Genomic DNA, 20,106 nt, shown 5'->3' on the forward strand with positions numbered 1-20,106 from the left:
ATTTTTGTTTTGGAGTTTGTTTGTTTGTTATTTCAACTGAAAAGACTAGTGATCAAATCAAATAGGCAACGCAAAAATGTTTAGCTGTGACGTCAATTTGTAGGCAGAAGATTATATTTGCCATAGGTTCCATTTTAGAATAGGGATTTTCGATTTAGGAGTAAAATAAGATCTGAGCTGAAAGTTAGTTTTTAAATTACACACAGTCATAATAGAGCTGTTCATGTTGTAGTCCAAAGGAAGAGAACTCACCATAGGTTCCCTCTGGATTTTCCTAAGGGTTTTATAACAGGGGTTTTCAATTTATGGGTAAAATAAAGTGTGGTAAACATTACTTGACGATACGTGGACGTTTGGTTCTACAACATAAATTACACACTTTCATACCTCAAATGTGAATTTTGAAACTGCCGTGTGTTTTAAAAAAAAGAGGTAAATCAAAACATCACAGTATTTGAAAAACAGACAAAAACACAAAGGGACCGTACAAGACTGTGTGCTTACTGTCTTTCACGAGGGCAGGAACTACAATTCCATGAATCACTGCGAATTATGTAATTAAATAAAAACAGTGGGAATTTATAAAACTGTTGATTTAGGTTGTTGATTATAAGAACAGAAAGAATATATTTTACGTTTATTGCAAAATATTCAGAGATGTACAAATATATAAGTAGTTTAAGGGTGAAAGGAGACCGACTTGGTTTTTGGAGTGGGCAGTCACTCCTGGGCTCATTTCGTGGGCTTTATTGGCCACGGTTCTCTGATTGGTGAAGCTTTCTCTGCTGGACCATGGGTAATGTAGTTGTTTACCAGGAATTCCACTTTTAAACATGATTTTTAAACAATAACGTTTAAATAACGTAGAATGGCTTCAACAGAAGTTTAATGCCATGGATTAACAACCTCAGGGCTCACAGTAGGTCTGTTTTTATTTTATTTTATAAGTTATCGCTAAAATTTAATTTGCCTATGGAGAAAATGAATGGGATTTTTTACTTCCAGAACCTGACTGTTGCACTCTATTCGCCTTGGCCTTCCTTTAGAATTTCCAATAGGTTTTTCGATTTTGTGTTTTTCGATTTATGAGAAGCCTAACACAGGATATCTTGTGAAAATTACATGAAGAGACTTTTCAAGTTTTGTTCTAAAACATACATTTTGAAGCCGTTGTGTCTTTTAAAAATGCATGTTGCTAACCTGTCACTAAATAGAGGTGTTCAGCTTGTAGTCCAAAAACCCGGAAGAGAATTCGATAAGGGTTCCCTCTGTATTTTCCTATGGGTTTTTATAATTGGTTTGTGAACTTATAAGAAAAATAGGGTCTGTGGTAAACATTACTTGATGATACGTGGATGTTTTGTTCTATAACATAAATTACACACAGTCACACCTCAAACGTGAATTTTGAAGCTGTATTGAATTACATTAAAAAATAAAAATAAAAAAATGCACGGAGGCTTCAAAATTCACATTTGAGGTGTGAAAGTGTGTAATTTATGTATCGTCAAGTAATGTTTACCACAGACCCTATTTAACATTTAAGTTAAAAACCCCCATTATAAAAACCCATAGGAAAATCCAGAGGGAACCCATGGCGAATTAGACTTCCGGGTTCGCCTACAAATTGATGTCACGGCTGAACAGCTCAGTCGTCCTTTTCGTAAAGTACTTAGCTTACATGCTCCTGGTAATTGTAGTCCTTAATTAGAATTGTGATAGCAACAAAAAACACATAGCACCTTCAAAGTTTATGTTTGTGGTATGACTGTGTGTAATGTATGTTCAGTAACGAAACGTGAAATTCTCTTCAAGTAATGTTTTATTTATAAAAATGATTTAAAAAAAATAAAAATAAAAAATAAAAAAAGATAAACACCATGGTGTAAAAATGCTAATTGTCTTCCGGGTTTTTGGACTACAGTCTAAACAGTTTATCGCTTTCTCAAATGTGCCTTCCGCCTTTCCGTACTTGACAGTAGTCACTTGACTCCTTTGAGGAAACCCCGCCCACGCTGTCTTGACTTTTCACTCTGCTGGTAAACTGATCGCTGTATGTTACAGTGCATTTGTTTTTAAACGTCATCATGGAAGAGTCGCCTCCACCTTTGCGATGCTTTCGTGAATCACACTCATCCGAACTATTTAATGATGACGACGTGCAAACGGTGACCTCGAAAGAGCAGGTGAGATTAAATCTTAGTATTAGTTAGCTTATTGGTATTAGCGCAGAGCTAAGTACCTCTTGTAGTATGTTTCTGTGGTTCAGTGTGCTGAGTGATCTGATTATATGCAAAATATAGCAATAATTCCAATGCTGCACGTGCAACAAAGTATATACTGCTGATATTGCATTCAGCTCACTCAGTATATTCCTCGTTGCATTGCACTGCTGTATATGATGTCTTTAGTTTAAATAAGCGTAGTAGAACATCAAATAGTCAGAAACTATGCGGAGTATTGTACTAAAATAAAAATGTACTCATACTTTATTGGTTTATGTCATGTTTCAGTGTAGTGTTGAAAGGTGTAGTCCACATTATTGTATGGGTGGTTTACAGGTATACAAAGCTAGGAAAATAATTTTGGCAAACAAGAAATAGAAAACATATAGTTCATAGCTCTTAAATGTTTGACAGTGTAATCTCTTAGAATAATTGAAATGTTTGAGGACTGATTGAAAGTCTGGTATGCTTATTAAGCCATAATTTAATTTACAATATCAGCATTCAGCATTAAGACAGCTGACTCTTTTGTCAACCACACATATGTGCACTTGGCATCAAGCACAGTGGATCCCTCTATCTGCATGTCATTTGGCTTGTTGCTGCTCACATTTTCTGTTTGGTTATCTCACCTCCACATTTTTTTGTTTTCTATTGTATCACTATATCCAGAGAAAAGTTGAACGCAGTATTCAAGAGGCATACAGTGTTTACCAGCAAATTCACACCTCACCGCAGTAAGTAAAGTTCAGCTTTCTCTGGCCATTTACACAGACCAGGACTGGTTGCATCTCCAAAGCCCTCTATGTATTGTTAAATCGATTAGTTCTCTTTCAGTGTGCTGCTTTTGGACAGCAATAGCTGTTGGTCTGTTTTCACAAGAAGATGTTTTATTAAAGAAGAGGTCTTTGGAAGCAAAACCAACATCAGTTTTTCCTCTTGTGTCTGCCATATGCATGTTTTGTAGTGTAGTCTATGCAAAACTAGTGAAATTTGCTGCCTAGAAAACTAGGTGTACCTAGTTTTTGCCTTCCCTTACAGGTGTCTAAACAGTCTAAAGTATCACACAACGAGGTTGTACATGATCAGCATGTGCAGTCCAGCCTGAACAGTTGCACAAAGTTGCACTTGGTAATACATTTTCTGTAATACATTTTTGTTTAACACATTCTTCCCTTAGGTCACTTACACCACCATTAATCAAATCAGATATTGGTTTGATTGTTTGTCCAGTCATGTCATCTTGTTAAGGAACAAAATTCTCCAGAAATAGTTAGAAAATTGAGTACAGAAAGGTTAACATCATTTTCTATGTGGATACTCAACAGATTTCCAACCTTTCATGCAATTTTTGTTTTAAATATAAAGTTTTGGGCTGGTTGTATATTTGGGCTGAATTAATTACAGAAAAGATATGTGGATAAAGAAACTTTGTGGAAAATTAAGAAGAATAACAAGTGCCTTGCAAGTGCTGTAATTAGTTCTTTCTTTACTGCATGTTTTCCACAATGACAATTAAAAAAGTGTACTCTAAAATGAAATTAATTTATCACTATTTAATGGAAAAGTTCACCCAAAAATGAAAATTCTCTCATTTTCTCACGGTCATACCATCCCAGATGTGAATGACTTTCGTTCTTCTGCAGAACACAAATTAAGATTTTTAGAAGAATATATCACCTCTGTAGGTCCATATAATGCAAGTAAATGGTGATCAGAACGTTGAAGCTCCACAAAGCACATAAATACAGCATAAATGTTATCTGTAAGTCTGCAGTGGTTTAATCAATGTCTTAAGAAGCGATCCAAATGATCTGCGGTGAGAACAGACCAAAACGTTACTAATTTTTTACTGTACATCTTGCCATTGCAGTCTCTAGGCATGATCATGATTTCAAGCTCGATTACACTTCCTAGTGCTTGACACATGCACAGAGCACTAGGTGGCTCTAGGAAGTGTAATTGAGCTTGAAATCATGATCGCCAAGGAAACTGCTGGTGTCGAGATTTATAGTGAAAATGTAGTTACATTTTGGTCTGTTCTCACCCAAAACTGATTGGATAATTTCAGAAGACTTGGATTAAACCACTGGAGTCTTATGGATTAATTTTATGCTGCCTTTATGTGCTTTTTGGAGCTTCAAAGTTCTGGCCATCATTCACTTGCATTCTTCTAAAAATCTTAATTTGTGTTCTGCAGAAGAAAGTCATGCACATCTGGGATGACATGAAAGTGAGTAAATGAAGAGCATTTATTTGTAGAACAGCTTGTAATAAATTTAGGAATAGCTAGATCAAACTGAATACCACAGATGGATGACTCTTCCCCCTCTTTTTTTTTTTTTTTCAGGCCCGCTCTACTTAGGGAACAACACTATCATTATCTGAAGAAAGGTTTACGCCATCTCTCCGATGCATATGAGGTGAGCAGTGTTTTTCTAATAAACTTTACAGGCTATTCAAATACATAATGTTGGGTAGCTTCACAAAACTTACAAAACTGGTTAACACAAATTTGTTAAAGGGATAGTACACCTAAAAATGAGAATTACACCTTAATGTCATCCTAGATGTGTATGACTTTCTTTCTTCTGTTGAACACAAACAAAGATTTTTAAAAGAATATTTACGCTCTGTAGGTCCATACAATCAAAGTGAATGGTGGCCAGAACTTTGAAGATCCAAAAAGCATAGAAAGACAGCATAAAAGTAATCCATAAGACTCCAGTGATTAAATCCATTTTTTCAGAAGTGATATGATAGGTGTGGGTGAGAAACAGATCAGTATCCTTTTTTACTATAAATCTCCACTTACATATTCTTCTTTTGTTTGGGGGAATTCACATTCTTTGTGCATATCGCCACCTACTGGGCAGGGAGGAGAATTTATAGTAAAAAAGGATATTGATTTGTTTCTCTCCCACACCTATCATATCACTTCTGAGGACATGGATTTAACCAATGAAGTCTTATGGATTAACTTTATGCTGTCGTTATGTGCTTTTTGGGGCTTCAAACATCTGGTCACCATTCACTTGCATTGTATGGACCTACAGAGCTGATATATTCTTCTAAAAATCTTCGTTTGTGTTCAGCTGAAGAAAGAAAGTCATATACATTTGGGATGGCATCAAGGTGAGTAAATAATGAAAGAATTAGTATTTTTGGGTGAACTATCTCTTTAAGGATCTACGGCCTTGCACTTTTAACTCGTGTGGGTGGGTGGGAGAGAACACTATGCTTCTAAGTAGCTGTGTGTCTGTGTATTTGTACGGGAACACCATGTTCCAAAGCAGCTCTCTGTGTGAGAGTGTTGGTAATGGCTGCTGAATCTGCATGTTGTCTGGCTTCAGTGTTTGGATGCCAGCCGGCCTTGGCTCTGCTATTGGATCCTGCACAGTCTGGAGCTGCTAGAGGAACCTGTGCCGGCAGCAGTTTCCTCAGAGTGAGTACTGGCTTATATTGCAGCCCTTTTCCACACATCAATATCATTGCTCTCTTGAGACAGGCAGTTTGGTGCCCTTCCCCAGTTACTATACTAGTTTTCATGTGGCCACGGCACAGTACTGTGGTTTTGCCAAGTTTTTATTTTGACCCTGGAACATCATTCCTATCAAATAAACACTTGCATCTTAACTGTAACCATTTACTACACCTAAAATCAGAGGGAAATGATAGGTTGATGAGAATTTTTATCAATATTGAGCCCCATATTAAACCCCAACCATATCCTAACTCTTAACCTAACCCTAAAACTCTGATTAGTTGATAGCAATGTTCATGTTCCAGGTCCAATAAGAATTTTGATCCAGAAACGTGTCGTACTTGGGAAAATCACGGTCGCTGCCACTGCACATATAGTTTAAGCAATGTCAAGTCATGACACAGATACATTTTTCTCTATGCAAACTATGTCTAGATCAGCTGCTTGATATCGTGTTAAGGCTTTCGAATAGACTGAAATAAAAATCTTAGAGTTCAAAGAAGAGGTGAATTAAATTAATATTCCAGATTCAATACTTAAGCTCAATCAACAGCATTTGTGGCATAATGTTGATTACCACAACGTATAATTTTGTTTTTTATTTTAAAATAAGCAACAAAAAGTAAATGGGGCCAATCCATAAACATTAAAATATACATGGTTTCAAAAGTATAGCCACAAGATGCAAACATAAGATGCGTTAACATGATTTTAGTGTGATAAAATTGCTTACTAACCTTATAGAAGTTATCATATCCAATATTACAATTTTGTTGCCATGACGATGCAATACATGCAAACCATGCAATTAATTTGTTTCCCACTAAAATTATGTAGAACAAACATTTTATCAAAACTACATGTGCAGTATTTAAATTGTGTTGCTCTAGTTTTTAAACATTTTATTTAAATGTTCATGGACTGGCCCCATTCACTTCCATTGTAAGTGCTTTACGGTAACTGCAATTTCTATGTTTATTTTATTATTATTTTTTAACGAGTCAAAATTATTTTCTGTGGTAATCAACATTATGCTACAAATTCTGTCGATTGAGCTGAACTTATTGTATTGAACCTGTAACATTCCTTTAAATTAGGTGTTTATGGTGAAGGCATGGTACTGCTATTAATGTTATTCTATTCTTTAGTCTTTATTGACTTAAACTATGTCTTAAAGGAATAGTTCACCCAAAAATGAAAATTCTATCATCATTTACTCACCCTCATGCCATCCCAGATGTTTATGACTTTCTTTCTTCTGCAGAATACAAAGATTTTAGAAGAATATTTTCGCTCTGTAGGTCCATACAGTGCGTGTGAATGGTGGCTAAATTTTTAAAACGCCAAAAAGCACATAAAGGGCGCAAAAAGGTCATCCATAAGACTCCTGTGGTTTAATCCATGTCTTCTGAAGTGATCCAATCAATTTTGGGTGAGAAAAGACCAAAATATTACTCCTTTTTCTCTGTACATCTTGCCATTGCAGTCTCTAGGCACGATTGCCATCTAGCGCTCTGCGCATGCGTCAAGCACTAGGAAGTGTAATCGAGCTTAAATATCATGGATCGCCAAGTAGACTGCAAATGTCAAGATTTATAGTAAAAAAGGAGTTACATTTTGGTCTGTTCTCACCCAAAACCGATTTGACGACATGCATTGTTCAGAAGTAATCTGATCGGATTTCGACAATCGTATTGGATCAAATCTTGAAAATGGGTTGTTCAAAAGAAAAAAATTATTCTGAAATCAGATTAGATCATGTAATCCAGTCTTGGTTTTGATCTGGATCAAACCTTCAGTATGTGTTGTTCAAAACTTTTAGTAGGATTGGGGTAGCTTTGATCCAAAAAAATCAGGATTATCCTGATCCCAGCAGAAGGGTGGTTTCAGGGTGGATTTCAGGAACAAAATGTAATAACTTTAAAATTGGTCAAATAATACAACATTTGTATCATGTAGTATATATATACATTTATATTTTGCACTTGATTTGTTTTACCATTACAGTGATAAAGTAGACATTAGGCTATCTGTTACGCCTTTCAGTACAGTAAAGTAAAAAAAAAAAAAAATGTTGTCCCCATAAAATAATCCCCCAAACAGCTTTCAATATCAAACAAAAATAATATATTTAATTTCACTGTATATTAATGAAAATTACACAATTATCAGAGATGAACCAGTCAAAAGTAGTTTCTAACAATTGCATCCCTTATTGCATGTCCAGTCAGTCCCTCATTCTGAGAGAACGCCGGAGGTTGGTCTGGGTCTTCAACAGGCTCAGGTGCATCATAAACGTCATCCCAGAGAGGGACATTGTGCCTGGTAGTGATGTCGTGCAGGACAATACAGGCAATACTCTTACCCAACTACAGCAAACCAAAGCCAGACTTGATATCCACCTACTAAAAGCAGGGCTTCAAAAAGCTGGTCTCTCCACTCTGAACGTTCTTTATTTTGTTAACTATTGGACATTTAGCCTTTTTATTATTTAAAACACGTATTCAAAATATCCACATATTTGTGAATAATGAATATTTTATTGTTTTTATTTATTTGTTGTGGGTCAGATATGGGGTCTGACTGTTTAAAAGAAATTGAAAATGGAAGGGGATGTTTGTATTGTTTTATTGTATTTGTCTCTTCAAATAAAAACACTTAAAGTGACCCCACGCTGGCAATTCTGCCTGTTGTCCTTTACATAGCTAGTAGCCTACATTGTGATATGTAGTCCCATTTAGAGCACTGGTAATCCGGATTTGGTAATCTTGAAAAGTTTGTATCTGGATCAGGGTGATCCAATCCAATGTTGCTTTGAAAAACCGGCACAAAAGTAAGATAGATTACCTGATCCTGGAGAGCAAAACATGGGATTTCCAAATCCGGATCATTCTGATCCAGATTAAACTTTTTAAACAACTGGGTCCTGGAGTCATATGGATTACTTTTATGCTGCCTTTATGTGCTTTTTTGGTGCTTCAAAGTTCTGGTCACCATTCACTTGCTTCGTAAGGACCAACAGAGCAGAAATGTTCTTCTAAGAATCTTCGTTTGTGTTCTGCAAAAGAAAGTCAAACACATCTGGGATGGTATGAGGGTGAATAAATGATGAGAGAATTTATTTAGTAATCTCATGACTTTTCACCTAAATACATCATGCACTTATGTGCTTGCCACAAACATAACATAAAAATAAATGTTGTCTGCTAGTGTGTGCCAGTTCCTGGCCAGATGTCAGAATCCAACAGGTGGCTTCAGTGGAGGTCCAGGTCAGCATGCTCACCTGGCACCCACTTATGCAGCTGTCAATGCCCTTTGCATCCTGGGCACAGAGGAGGCCTACAACATCATCAACAGGTTTCACATCTGCTTTGTATTGTAGCTTGTTTACCTTCAGATGTTGCATTGATCATATTGCCATGGCAACATATACCATTTGCCCCTTCCCCCATCAGAGAGAAGCTCCTGGACTTCCTGTTCTCTGTGAAGCAGCCAGATGGCTCCTTTGTGATGCACGTGGGTGGGGAGGTGGATGTCAGGTGAGCTCTGTCAACGTGGTTTCAACATTCACTGAAGCTTCCTCACAACTGCCATGCATCTGTTTATTCCCCATGGTCTGATGTTACTATGCTGAGGCATTTTTTTCAAGGGTGACCTTTTACTTTTCCCAACAGACAGATCAGTGCTAAAGGGTCTTCATGTTCACCATAGGTCAGCACTAAATAAATCAAGTTACTTTGATAAGTAATGTGATGTTACAGGCCTGATAGAAAGGCTTCTTATTTGTATAAGGATTTTCAGCAAAGCACAATTTCTGTTAAATTCTTTTAAATGGTTATTAAGATGAATAGATTGTGATATAAATGTACTTATTGACTCTTCATTGCTCTTGTGTGTGTGTGATCTGATAGGAGTGCATACTGTGCGGCTTCTGTGGCTTCACTTACAAATATTATAACACCCACCCTGTTTGATGGGACCCACAATTGGATTATCAGGTAATATATATTGTGCCAACCCTGTTGGGTCAAAAAATAACCTTAGAATAGTGGGGTGCCTAAGGCCCCTCCCCTTAGACAGCCATGGGTGGCAGCTGCATTATTTTATTTTTACACAGATATATTTTGGTCTTTTATTAAAATCTGTTGAATTCAGCACCCCTTGTTGCTTTAAATGCCAATGTTGTGGCTCCAAAAAACAAACAAACAAAAAACTTTTTTTGTGTGTGGTGTTTCCAAAGTTGGAGTGCCTATAACTCCAGAAGTATTAAAGATATCTTAATTACCATTTAGATTCTGGTTCTGAACAAACTTCCATTTTTTGTATCTTCATTTTTAAGGCCCTATATCAGGGTCCCCCCCCCACCCCCCCACAGTTCAAAGGATGCCAGGGGGCACTGAGAGCAAATTAGTAGAGAGGGGGGCGTTAGGCTACTCATAATAACCAAATCTATTGTTAGTTTCCTCTTTGCATTAAAACATTTATCTAGACTTGGAGTATATCAGTTGGTTCTCTGTTATACGGGTTGGTACGCATTTGTACCACAGTTCATCTGATTTTGAAGTCTAGCGACGTATCTGGTTTAGCAGTGTCAATTACACCGGCAGAAGCACAACCTCCGCTAATGCACCTGTATGACTCTGTTGGTGGATATGGCTCAATGGACAGAGCAGCGCGAGTGCAAAGCAGGTGCTTTTTTACTCACAAACCAGTCTCAAGCTCTTAAACGTGCACCTCTGATCATTGCAGCTCTGCGAGAATCAGTGAGAAGCACGGCGTGAGATGCGGGAACCATTTGAATTCGTCACAGAATTCTACATCACCACCCTTGAATTTACTCTAGTAACACTAACTGTACTTTAGGGAGAAATAGATTGATAATAAATATTGTCATATCACTAATTCAGCTCTATTAAATTTGTCATAGGCTATATTAGGAGAGTGAGGGAATATAATTAATTTTTGTTACAACTTACAAATATTTCTACTTTGTATTTATTGTTTTTACTTGTGTTTAGAGTAGGTCTACTGTTTATAATTTCAAAAATACTATAGTTTGTTTTATAGAAATCATGTTACATCTAACCATGGAAGTGTAGAAGATCCATGCTTCCATGTGCTTGCTTACTATGGTCTTGGAACTATAAAAATAAATAATTAATGAATAAATAAAAAATTTAAGGGCAAATGCAAAATACACTATTTTTTTAAGATGAAATAGAAATGTGTAAATCCTAAAAAATAGGCTAAAATATTTTTGTTTGTGTTTAAGAAACTGGTTTACTTTTTATAGATGTTATAGATAACCTTACTGTTGTTGATACGAGTAAATTTACATCTGCATCCAACTCAAAATCTATGCTGTAATGTAGAATGAGCATTTCAGTGGGACAAAATATGCAATATTATTGGTCTTTTCACTTATTTTTGAAATTTATGATCAGTATCACTTTTATTATTAGTTTCTGTCTTCGCATTTTCATTTTATAGGCCCCAGATATAGCCCTCTATTTGCTTGAATTCAAGAAACGCAAGGTTTGGTTTCACATTCATGACGCGTAAGCCTGCTGAATTTATTAACAAAATGTAAAAATTATGCAGTGCATCAAAGTTGCATCGAGCAAATTAAGCAAATAACACAAATATTGAGTTTTGTGTTTTATGTTTTTTGGTATAACAAAGTCTCTGCTTTCAAATTATGTCACATGATTGTGGGGTGGGGGGGATTGGCTGGTAGGGGGCCATTTATCAATAAAAGGTTGAGAACCACTGCCCTATATGATTAAATCCCAGAGTTATGGGGCACTCAATGTGGCTCCATGTGTAAATTGTTGCATTTTACACAGTATGAAGCTATTTTTATCTTGTCCAACAAAAGTACAAATAATGTTGAAACTAGAAATGTACCTTTTTTATTCACATTAAAACAATAATGTCAAATGTTAGTGCAATATGTGTATCCAGTTTTGGATTTCAGAAATGTACATCTGCAGAGCTCTGGAATGCATCATTATGGGTCCAAGCAACAAAGGTGCAGAAACCCTACTGTAAATGTACTGATTTTCTTATGTTTTTTTTTTTCTGCCTTAAAAGTGTCTGGGTGTGGCATTTTAATATTTTAGCTCCTAACATTATTTATGTATATCCTCAGAAAAAGTATTAACAATATAAAAAAAATTAGCCGGGAAAGTTTCTGAAATTAGGTTGATTTGACATGGAATAACCCTAGTGCAAAATGTCTACTAATGGCCTTAGCCAGCAAATATTATTGCACCACATCAAATTATTTATAGTCAGTACTCTCATACTTTTTGCCAAGAACAATATTTTCTGTAAAATAAAATTGATCACAGACTTTTCTCATAACATTGTTTAACTATTGAGCTTGACGAGGCCAAAATGTGTAAATATAATTAAATACTAATAATTAAAAATGCAGTAAGCAAAACTTACCTCTGTTTGAGCAATGTAATAAAATGTTTTAATGATGTGAATCCCTTAACCCTTTAAGTTCTGAGGATGTTTTTAAAGATTTCCTGTTTCAGTGGCATACCCAAAATTAAAGGCTTATAATGTAAACAAAAAACAAGTGGGCAAAGTATTTGGGATCATTCTAAAGAAAACTTTTCACATTTTTTTATTATATAGATTATGATAAATTCTGAGACTCTCAGCCTAAGAAAAAAAAAAAAAAAACTTGAGCTAAAAAATTCTTAGTTTTTTCTGATTTGACATTATATATCTCAGGGTGTAAATAAGGTAGCTCCAAAAAAAAAAAAAAAAAAAATGCTTTTGTTTTGCTCCCAATCATGTCATTTGTGACAGAGTACAATTTTGTGTTGATATGACAAAGCAATCAAAGGTTATAGCATTAAAAAAATAATTTATCTTAGTGTCCAAAAATATCTACAAGTGTTTAAAAGCCTCTCCAATCAAATAAAACATAATAAGTGTAAAAAATAAATAAATAAATAAATAATAATTACACATGCAAATACAGCAATGACTAAAGGTTTGCTCTCTCTCCAAAGCATGCAGGCATGAGTAAAGAGATCTCATTCAGTTCCACTCTGTGTCACTTGAGCCATCATTGAGTCTGTGTCATGTACTTGGCACCATCTCCTGGTGGCCATATATAATTAGAGTTAGTGATCCTTTCTGCCCATATTTTGATGACTTCTTCCTCTGTTTGCAGCGATTTGAATCCTTATATTATTGGGGACATACTGGACAACGTACTATATAATTTCTGATGTAGTCATCTGATCCGGGAAAGCTAACGTGTTTTTAGCCAGATAGCACATTATGTGCTGTGTGCACATTGTGCTTCGTGTGGATTATATAATGATCTCTGCATCCAATTACATTGAGTTTTGGTTCATTTTAAAGATAAACACCTCCTCCTTGTAGTAGTATGTGATATTTTATGTTGTTGTTGTTTTTGTTTGTGAAGTTATAAGCAGAAACTCGGCATATAAGCTACACCTGTGTACATGTAAAATGTATGCCAAAGACATATACTTCGCTATTACTCACTATATTTTTGTCTGTGAGTAAAAAACATAGGCTTTGTTGAATTCTTCTCTTTAAGAGCTTTCCAACAACACATAACACATGGCTATTAGATCAGTTTGATGTTTTTACCGTTTTTGTTTTAAAATTTTTTTTACCAATAACGTGCAGTGCAAAAATATTAATAAATTATAAAAACAGAAAACTTCTGATTTGTTTGCAAATTTCAAAATACTTGTTCAGTTTGGGTCATAATGTCTACATGCATTGTAAAGTACAGCTTCTAAGCTTTCAAACGATACCTGTTTTGTGTTGGTCAAGACTGTAGTTATTAATATTTAGAATTTTTTTCTTTGCCAGGGTTAAATATGTTAGAAAGATATGAGTTTGAACAGGTTTTTTAGCCATTAAAACATAATGGTTATGAATGTGGACTTGCAAATTACATTACAATGAAAGAAAAAACATTTAAAAATGTTTCATTTCAGTTGTTTTTGCATTAAAAACTAACTGTTAATTCCATCAAATAATGTGACTTAAGTTGACTTTCCTAAAAATGACCGATAAATACTAAGATATTGTGGATTCCTTTGCTCTTTAGCTGTCAGAACTGGGAGGGTGGATTAGGTGGAGTACCAGGACTTGAGGCACATGGTGGCTACACCTTCTGTGGCACTGCTGCCCTGGTCATACTGGGCAAAGAACATATGCTGGATCTCAAAGCCTTGTTAGTAAGTCCTTTTGTCTTCTGTTCTGTTTTCTTTTTCTATATAACCAAATTCTTCCTGTCTGTTAGTGGGAATAAACTGTGGTTTATGAGATCTGTCAGTTGTGTGTATCCTGAACTTTGGAGGAAAATTGTCTTGAGGGATCTCATTACTGGTTCCACAAGGACACTAAACATGCTAACATGCTTGGAAATATTACCATCAGTGTGCTGATATCCTTTATATGCTTAGATCAGCAGCTCTCTAGGGTCTCTCTTTGGCAGACATTATGACCTTCCTATGTTGCTACTTACAAACATGTAAATTAGAGGTTTTTCTCTTTTATTCTCTCCTTAGCGCTGGGTGACCAGCAGACAAATGCGTTTTGAAGGTGGATTTCAGGGTCGGTGTAATAAGCTGGTGGATGGGTGTTACTCCTTCTGGCAAGCAGGGCTTTTACCATTACTCCACAGGGCTCTTTTTAGAGAAGGTGAGCAATCATCTTAAAACAGCTACTGGCACCACTTGCTTTTTAAATGAAACGTTTAGTGATGAGCAAGCAAAGCAAAAATACTACAAAGTTCATATGGTAATTTTCGCCTTACATTCAATTATTTGCCACATTGTGTTGTGTTTTGTGTCATACCCTAAAGCTTTAGTACACTATTCTTGCTTTGCATAGTGCATTTATAAGGGTTTATAGATGTTTTGTGTACTGGTTTATGAAGCAGACTTTGATTTGCATGATTATGGCTGTTGTGATGGCAAATAAATGTCCAGAACAAGGTGTTAATCTTGTCAACGAAATTACAGACAAAAAAGTTTGAGGTGTTGTTTGATTCGTTAACAAAGCAGAATCTTGAAGATAATTAAACAATTTTAATTCAAACATTTATTCAAATGAGCCAGTCATAGAATTGTGAGGATTTTTCACGTCTAAGCTGCAAGATGAGATGTAAGTGTTGACCACTGGTATACTGAAGCTCTTTTTAATCTCCTATTTTCAAACGCATCATATATATATATATATATATATATATATATATATATATATATATATACAGTATATATACACTGATCAGCCACAACATTAAAACCACCTGCCTAATATTGTGTAGGTCCCCCTCGTGCCACTAAAACAGCGCCAACCCGCATCTCAGAATAGCATTCTGAGATGATATTCTTCTCACCACAATTGTACAGAGCAGTTATCTGAGTTACCGTAAACTTTGTCAGTTCAAACCAGTCTGGCCATTCTCTGTTGACCTCTCTCATCAACAAGGCATTTCCATCCACAGAACTGCCGCTCACAAGATGTTTTTTGTTTTTGGCACCATTCTGAGTAAACTCCAGAGACTGTTGTGCGTGAAAATCCCAGGAGATCAGCAGTTACAGATATACTCAGACCAGCCCATCTGACACCAACAATCATGCCACGGTCGAAATCACTGAGATCACATCTTTTCCTTATTCTGATGGTTGATGTGAACTTTAACTGAAGCTCCTGACCCATATCTGCATGATTTTATGCACTGCACTGCTGCCACACAATTGGCTGGTTAGATAGTCGCATGGATGATTATTGGTGCCAGACAGGCTGGTTTGAGTATTTCTGTAACAGCTGATCTCCTGGGATTTTCACACACAACAGTCTCTAGAATTACTCTGGATGGTGCCAAAAACAAAAAACTTCCAGTGAACGGCAGTTCTGCGGACAGAAACTCCTTGTTGATGAGAGAGATCAACAGAGAAAGGCCAGACTGGTTCGAACTGACAAAGTTTACGGTAACTCAGATAACTGCTCTGTACAATTATGGTGAGAAGAATAGCGTCTCTGAATGCTATTCTGAGATGCGGGTTGGTGCTGTTTTAGTGGCACGAGGGGGAACTACACAATATTAGGCAGGTGGTTTTACTGTTTTGGCTGATCGGTGTAGAGATATATATATATACACACACACACAGTTGTGCTCAAAAGTTTGCATACCCTTGGAGAATTGGTAATATATGTACCATTTTTAAAGAAAACATGAGTGAGCAGGCAAAACACATTTCTTTTATTTCTTATGGGATTCATATTCAACTGTAGGTTATAACAGAATGGCACAATCATAAAACAAAACATGGCAACAAAGAAAAAAATGAAAAGACCCCTGTTCAAAAGTCTGCATACCCTTAGTTCTTAATACTATGTATTGCCCCCTTTAGCATCAATGACAGTGTGCAGTCTTTTGTAATAGTTGTCTATGAGGCCCCAAATTCTTGCAGGTGGTATAGCTGCCCATTCGTCTTGGCAAAATGCCTCCAGGTCATGCAAAGTCTTTGGTCATCTTGCATGAACCGCACGTTTGAGATCTCCCCAGAGTGGCTCGATGATATTAAGGTCAGGAGACTGTGATGGCCACTCCAGAACCTTCACCTTTTTCTACTGTAACCACTGGAGGGTCAACTTGGCCTTGTGCTTAGGGTCATTGTCATGCTGGAAAGTCCAAGAGCGTCCCATGCGCAGCTTTCATGCAGAAGAATGCAAATTGTCTGCCAGTATTTTCTGATAACATGCTGCTTTCATCTTGCCATCAATTTTCACAAGATTCCCCGTGCTTTTAGAGCTCACACACCCCCAAAACATCCGTGAGCCACCACCATGCTTCACAGTGGGGATGGTATTCTTTTCACTATAGGTCTTGTTGACCCCTCTCCAAACATAGCGCTTATGGTTGTGACCATAAAGCTTTATTTTGGTCTCGTCGCTCCAAATTACAGTGTGCCAGAAGCTGTGAGGCGTGTCAAGGTGTTGTAATTTGTGGCATTGGCACAGTAAAGGCTTCTTTCTGTCAACTTGACCATGCAGCTCATTTTTGTTCAAGTATCGTTGTATTGTGCTCCTTGAAACAACAACACTGTCTTTTTCCAGAGCAGCCTGTATTCTCCTGAGGTTACCTGTGGGTTTTTATTTGTATCCCGAACAATTGTTCTGGCAGTTGTGGCTGAAATCTTTCTTGGTCTACCTGACCTTGGCATCAAGAGATCCCCGAATTTTCCACTTCTTAATAAGTGATTGAACAGTACTGACTGGCATTTTCAAGACTTTGGATATCTTTTTATATCCTTTTCCATCTTTATAAAGTTCCATTACCTTTACGCAGGTCTTTTGAAAGTTCTTTTCTGCTCCCCATGGCTCAGTATCTAGCCTGCTCAGTGCATCCACGTGAGAGCTAACAAACTCATTGACTATTTATACACCGACACTAATTGCAATTTTAAAAGTCACAGGTGTGGGAATTTAACCTTTAATTGCCATTTAAACCTGTGTGTGTCACCTTGTGTGTCCGTAACAAGGCCAAACATTCAAGGGTATGTAAACTTTTGATCAGGGCCATTTGGGTGATTTCTGTTATCATTATGATTTAAAAAGGAACCAAACAACTATGTGATGATAAATGGCTTCATATGATCACTATCCTTAAATAAAAGACTTTTAAATTAAAGTTGTTTTGCATGATCAGTCATATTTTCAAAATCAATGCCAAAATTTCACAATTTCTGCCAGGGTATGCAAACTTTTGAGCACAACTGTAAGTGGATATATTTACATCACGTAGAGCCACTCTACCACCATGTTGGGGCGGTTGTGACGGTGATGCTAGCAGCCCTATGCATGAGGTCTTGCAGGATTTAGTAGATAAGCCTTTGAGAGTATGACTGTTTGTATAGGAGATTCAACTTTGAGTGTGAGTAGCTGGATGTTTGAGAGAAAAGCCCTGCAGGAATACATCCTTCTCTGCTGCCAGAATCCTGGTGGAGGCCTTCTGGACAAACCTGGCAAGTGAGTACAATGCTTACACTGGACACACACACATAAATAATTACCTATGTAATTATAGTTTGTCAAAAAAACAAACAAACTTAAAATCACTAGTAATGTGTTCAATAAAACCTAAGGGAGGATATACCAGTTTCACTATCTTTTAGGAGGAGAAAATGTATTCAAACTCATAATGAAATGAAATATGTTTTCCATCTTTTAGAGATTAAGCAGCAGTTCTTAACTGGTGGGTCACAAGTTTGCTCAGAAAAACAATGCTAAATGCAAGTAATAAAATGCTACTAACCATATAATTGTGCAGAGTAAGGATATCAGAATAAAAAGGCTTATCAATTTTTAAAGAGAGGATAAAAATATTTTTAAAAGAGAGGACAAAAATATCCTTTGTCATTGATATCAAAGGTGAGGTGCCCAATCAAAAGTCTTAGGTAAAAATTGGCAGTATGGCTAATACTAATACAATATTTAGCCCAGAGTTTGTTAGGCTGGTAAATCACACTTCTGTTATGCATTTTCAAAATTGTCAGTTTTTGTATTCAGCCTATGTCATGTTAATCATTTTACATATTGTTGGGTTTTTGATGATGTTTGATTTAAAGTTGCTATATGTCATATTTTTACTGTACTAAATCATAAAATGACCATAATATGTCATTAGAGAATTAGGAGACATGCTAAGTTGAAATACTGGCTTCTCCGATAACTGCTACAGCCAGTATATTCTACTTTGAAGTTTCCATTCTGGGCCGGAATTTCTGTTTACGTCTTGGCCTGTGATCCCGCCCACAGCGTATTTCGACACCACCGGGTTGCCAGATTTGAACCAGTTTGCAGGCAAACAACACTGCGTGCTGCAGCCATGGAAGCCAGCAAACAAACTGGATCAGTAATAACAGATTCCACCCAACCTAAAAAGCCTCGCCATCCGTCTAAAAACCACCACGACCAGAGGCGTAGTAAAACAAGGATAAATATTGGAGATGCCTTTGGAAGATGGAGATGGCTTAAAGCCCAGAAATCCTTTAAAACGGATGCCGAGTTGGCTAATTTGCATGTCAACAGTCTGGCAACCCGCATGAGCTTCGAGTCTGGGGTGGGGCAGACAACTCTCCAATATTTTGAATTTGGACTGCAGTACCCATTTCAAATGGTTGTTGTCAATCTTACATATAGCACCTTTAAAGGACATTTTTGTTTACTCTTTTACGATAAACAATTTTGTTACTGTGTTGGGTCGCCAATGTAAACTCAGGGTACTGAAGCAAATCCAGTTGAGAACCACTGACTTAAAAGACCTAGTATTGGTTGCATTACCTTACCAATTACTTGAATTGAAATTTAGATTTTACATTTAGAAAAATATCATTACCTTGAATCCATGGCTGGGTCTTTTTTGTTTAATGTTACTAACTAGACCAGACTTTCATAATGGTTCTTTATGAATTCCCCACAGGTCTAGAGATTTCTACCACACATGCTACTGTTTGAGTGGACTCTCAATAGCACAGCATTTCGGAAACAAAGATCTCCATAATGAGCTGATCCTCGGTCGGGACGAAAACAGACTGGTAGGAAATACTGAATATTTTCTTTAGTACACCCACATTCAGATTACTGTATTAATATTATAACAGAATATCCTCATATTTTTCCATTCAGGCACCAACTCATCCAATTTACAACATCTGCCCTGAGAAGGTTGCCCAAGCAATCGAACATTTCCACCGGCTACCATTCCCAGATCAGACAGGAGCCACACCAAGTGCTATGGACCAGTCATAGACTTTATATTTTTTATTTTTAAAGATATTTGAGGAAATGAGCTAGCTTGAATGCTGTAGCCATATGTTCTTTGGTGGCATGTACTACAGATGGGGAATACACTCCAAGGGTCTGATCTACTACAGTTTTAGCATGGGATTATGATTTCAGGCCAGGAAAAACAGTGGAGCCTGACTAGGCAAGGTGTTTTTCATGCACCAGGCATTGATTGAAATTTTATTGCAAATACCAATGTATTTTGGGCTTTGCTAAATGTTTCCCAAAGTGCTTGTTACTGTAGGTTCTGGACAGAAATAAAGACTCGGAAAGGAGTTTGTATTTGTTTTCTGATTGGTATATCATGGATGATCTATACTCATTGTGCAGTCCATCATTTGACATTCTGATCTCTAATCAATGGGTCCTTTGACTTATCTGATTGAAATACTGTATGGGAACTGCCAATTTGTGTGTAGTTTGGATACAACAAAATCCATGCTCCTTACCGCTCAGCCATGAGTACAGTATTTACTTTTTGTAACTGTTGGCTGCAATGAAAATTTCTGTGCTGTTTAACAATCTTTTAAGCTG

At 36.7% G+C, this 20,106-nt stretch overlaps 1 protein-coding gene across 2 annotated transcripts; it reads left to right on the forward strand.

The window, feature by feature from the left end:
• The first annotated feature begins 2,000 nt into the window (after positions 1-2,000).
• On the forward strand, positions 2,001-19,847 carry LOC127410150 (protein farnesyltransferase subunit beta-like). 2 transcript variants are annotated; one of them, XM_051645233.1, is made up of 12 exons: positions 2,001-2,186; positions 2,898-2,962; positions 4,576-4,648; positions 5,579-5,670; positions 8,920-9,066; positions 9,165-9,248; positions 9,621-9,707; positions 13,823-13,952; positions 14,286-14,418; positions 17,643-17,754; positions 19,208-19,322; positions 19,414-19,847. In XM_051645233.1, the coding sequence occupies exons 1-12, from the start codon at positions 2,088-2,090 to the stop codon at positions 19,534-19,536; spliced, it is 1,260 nt and encodes a 419-aa protein (XP_051501193.1). In that variant the 5' UTR covers positions 2,001-2,087; the 3' UTR covers positions 19,537-19,847. The 2 variants fall into 2 exon arrangements, with proteins under 2 accessions (XP_051501193.1, XP_051501194.1); XM_051645234.1 differs by lacking the exons at positions 8,920-9,066; positions 9,165-9,248.
• The last annotated feature ends 259 nt before the right edge of the window (positions 19,848-20,106 follow it).

Source organism: Myxocyprinus asiaticus, chromosome 19 (assembly GCF_019703515.2).
Source record: "Myxocyprinus asiaticus isolate MX2 ecotype Aquarium Trade chromosome 19, UBuf_Myxa_2, whole genome shotgun sequence".
In the NCBI taxonomy this organism is placed as follows: Eukaryota; Metazoa; Chordata; class Actinopteri; order Cypriniformes; family Catostomidae; genus Myxocyprinus; species Myxocyprinus asiaticus.

Excerpts from the sequence above, each read along its gene's own strand:
- LOC127410150 (XM_051645233.1), top strand. The coding sequence starts at position 2,088 with ATGGAAGAGTCGCCTCCACCTTTGCGATGCTTTCGTGAATCACACTCA. Across the intron at positions 9,249-9,620 it reads GGTGGGGAGGTGGATGTCAG|GAGTGCATACTGTGCGGCTT; the intron begins GTGAGCTCTGTC and ends GTGATCTGATAG. Across the intron at positions 14,419-17,642 it reads CAGGGCTCTTTTTAGAGAAG|GAGATTCAACTTTGAGTGTG; the intron begins GTGAGCAATCAT and ends CTGTTTGTATAG.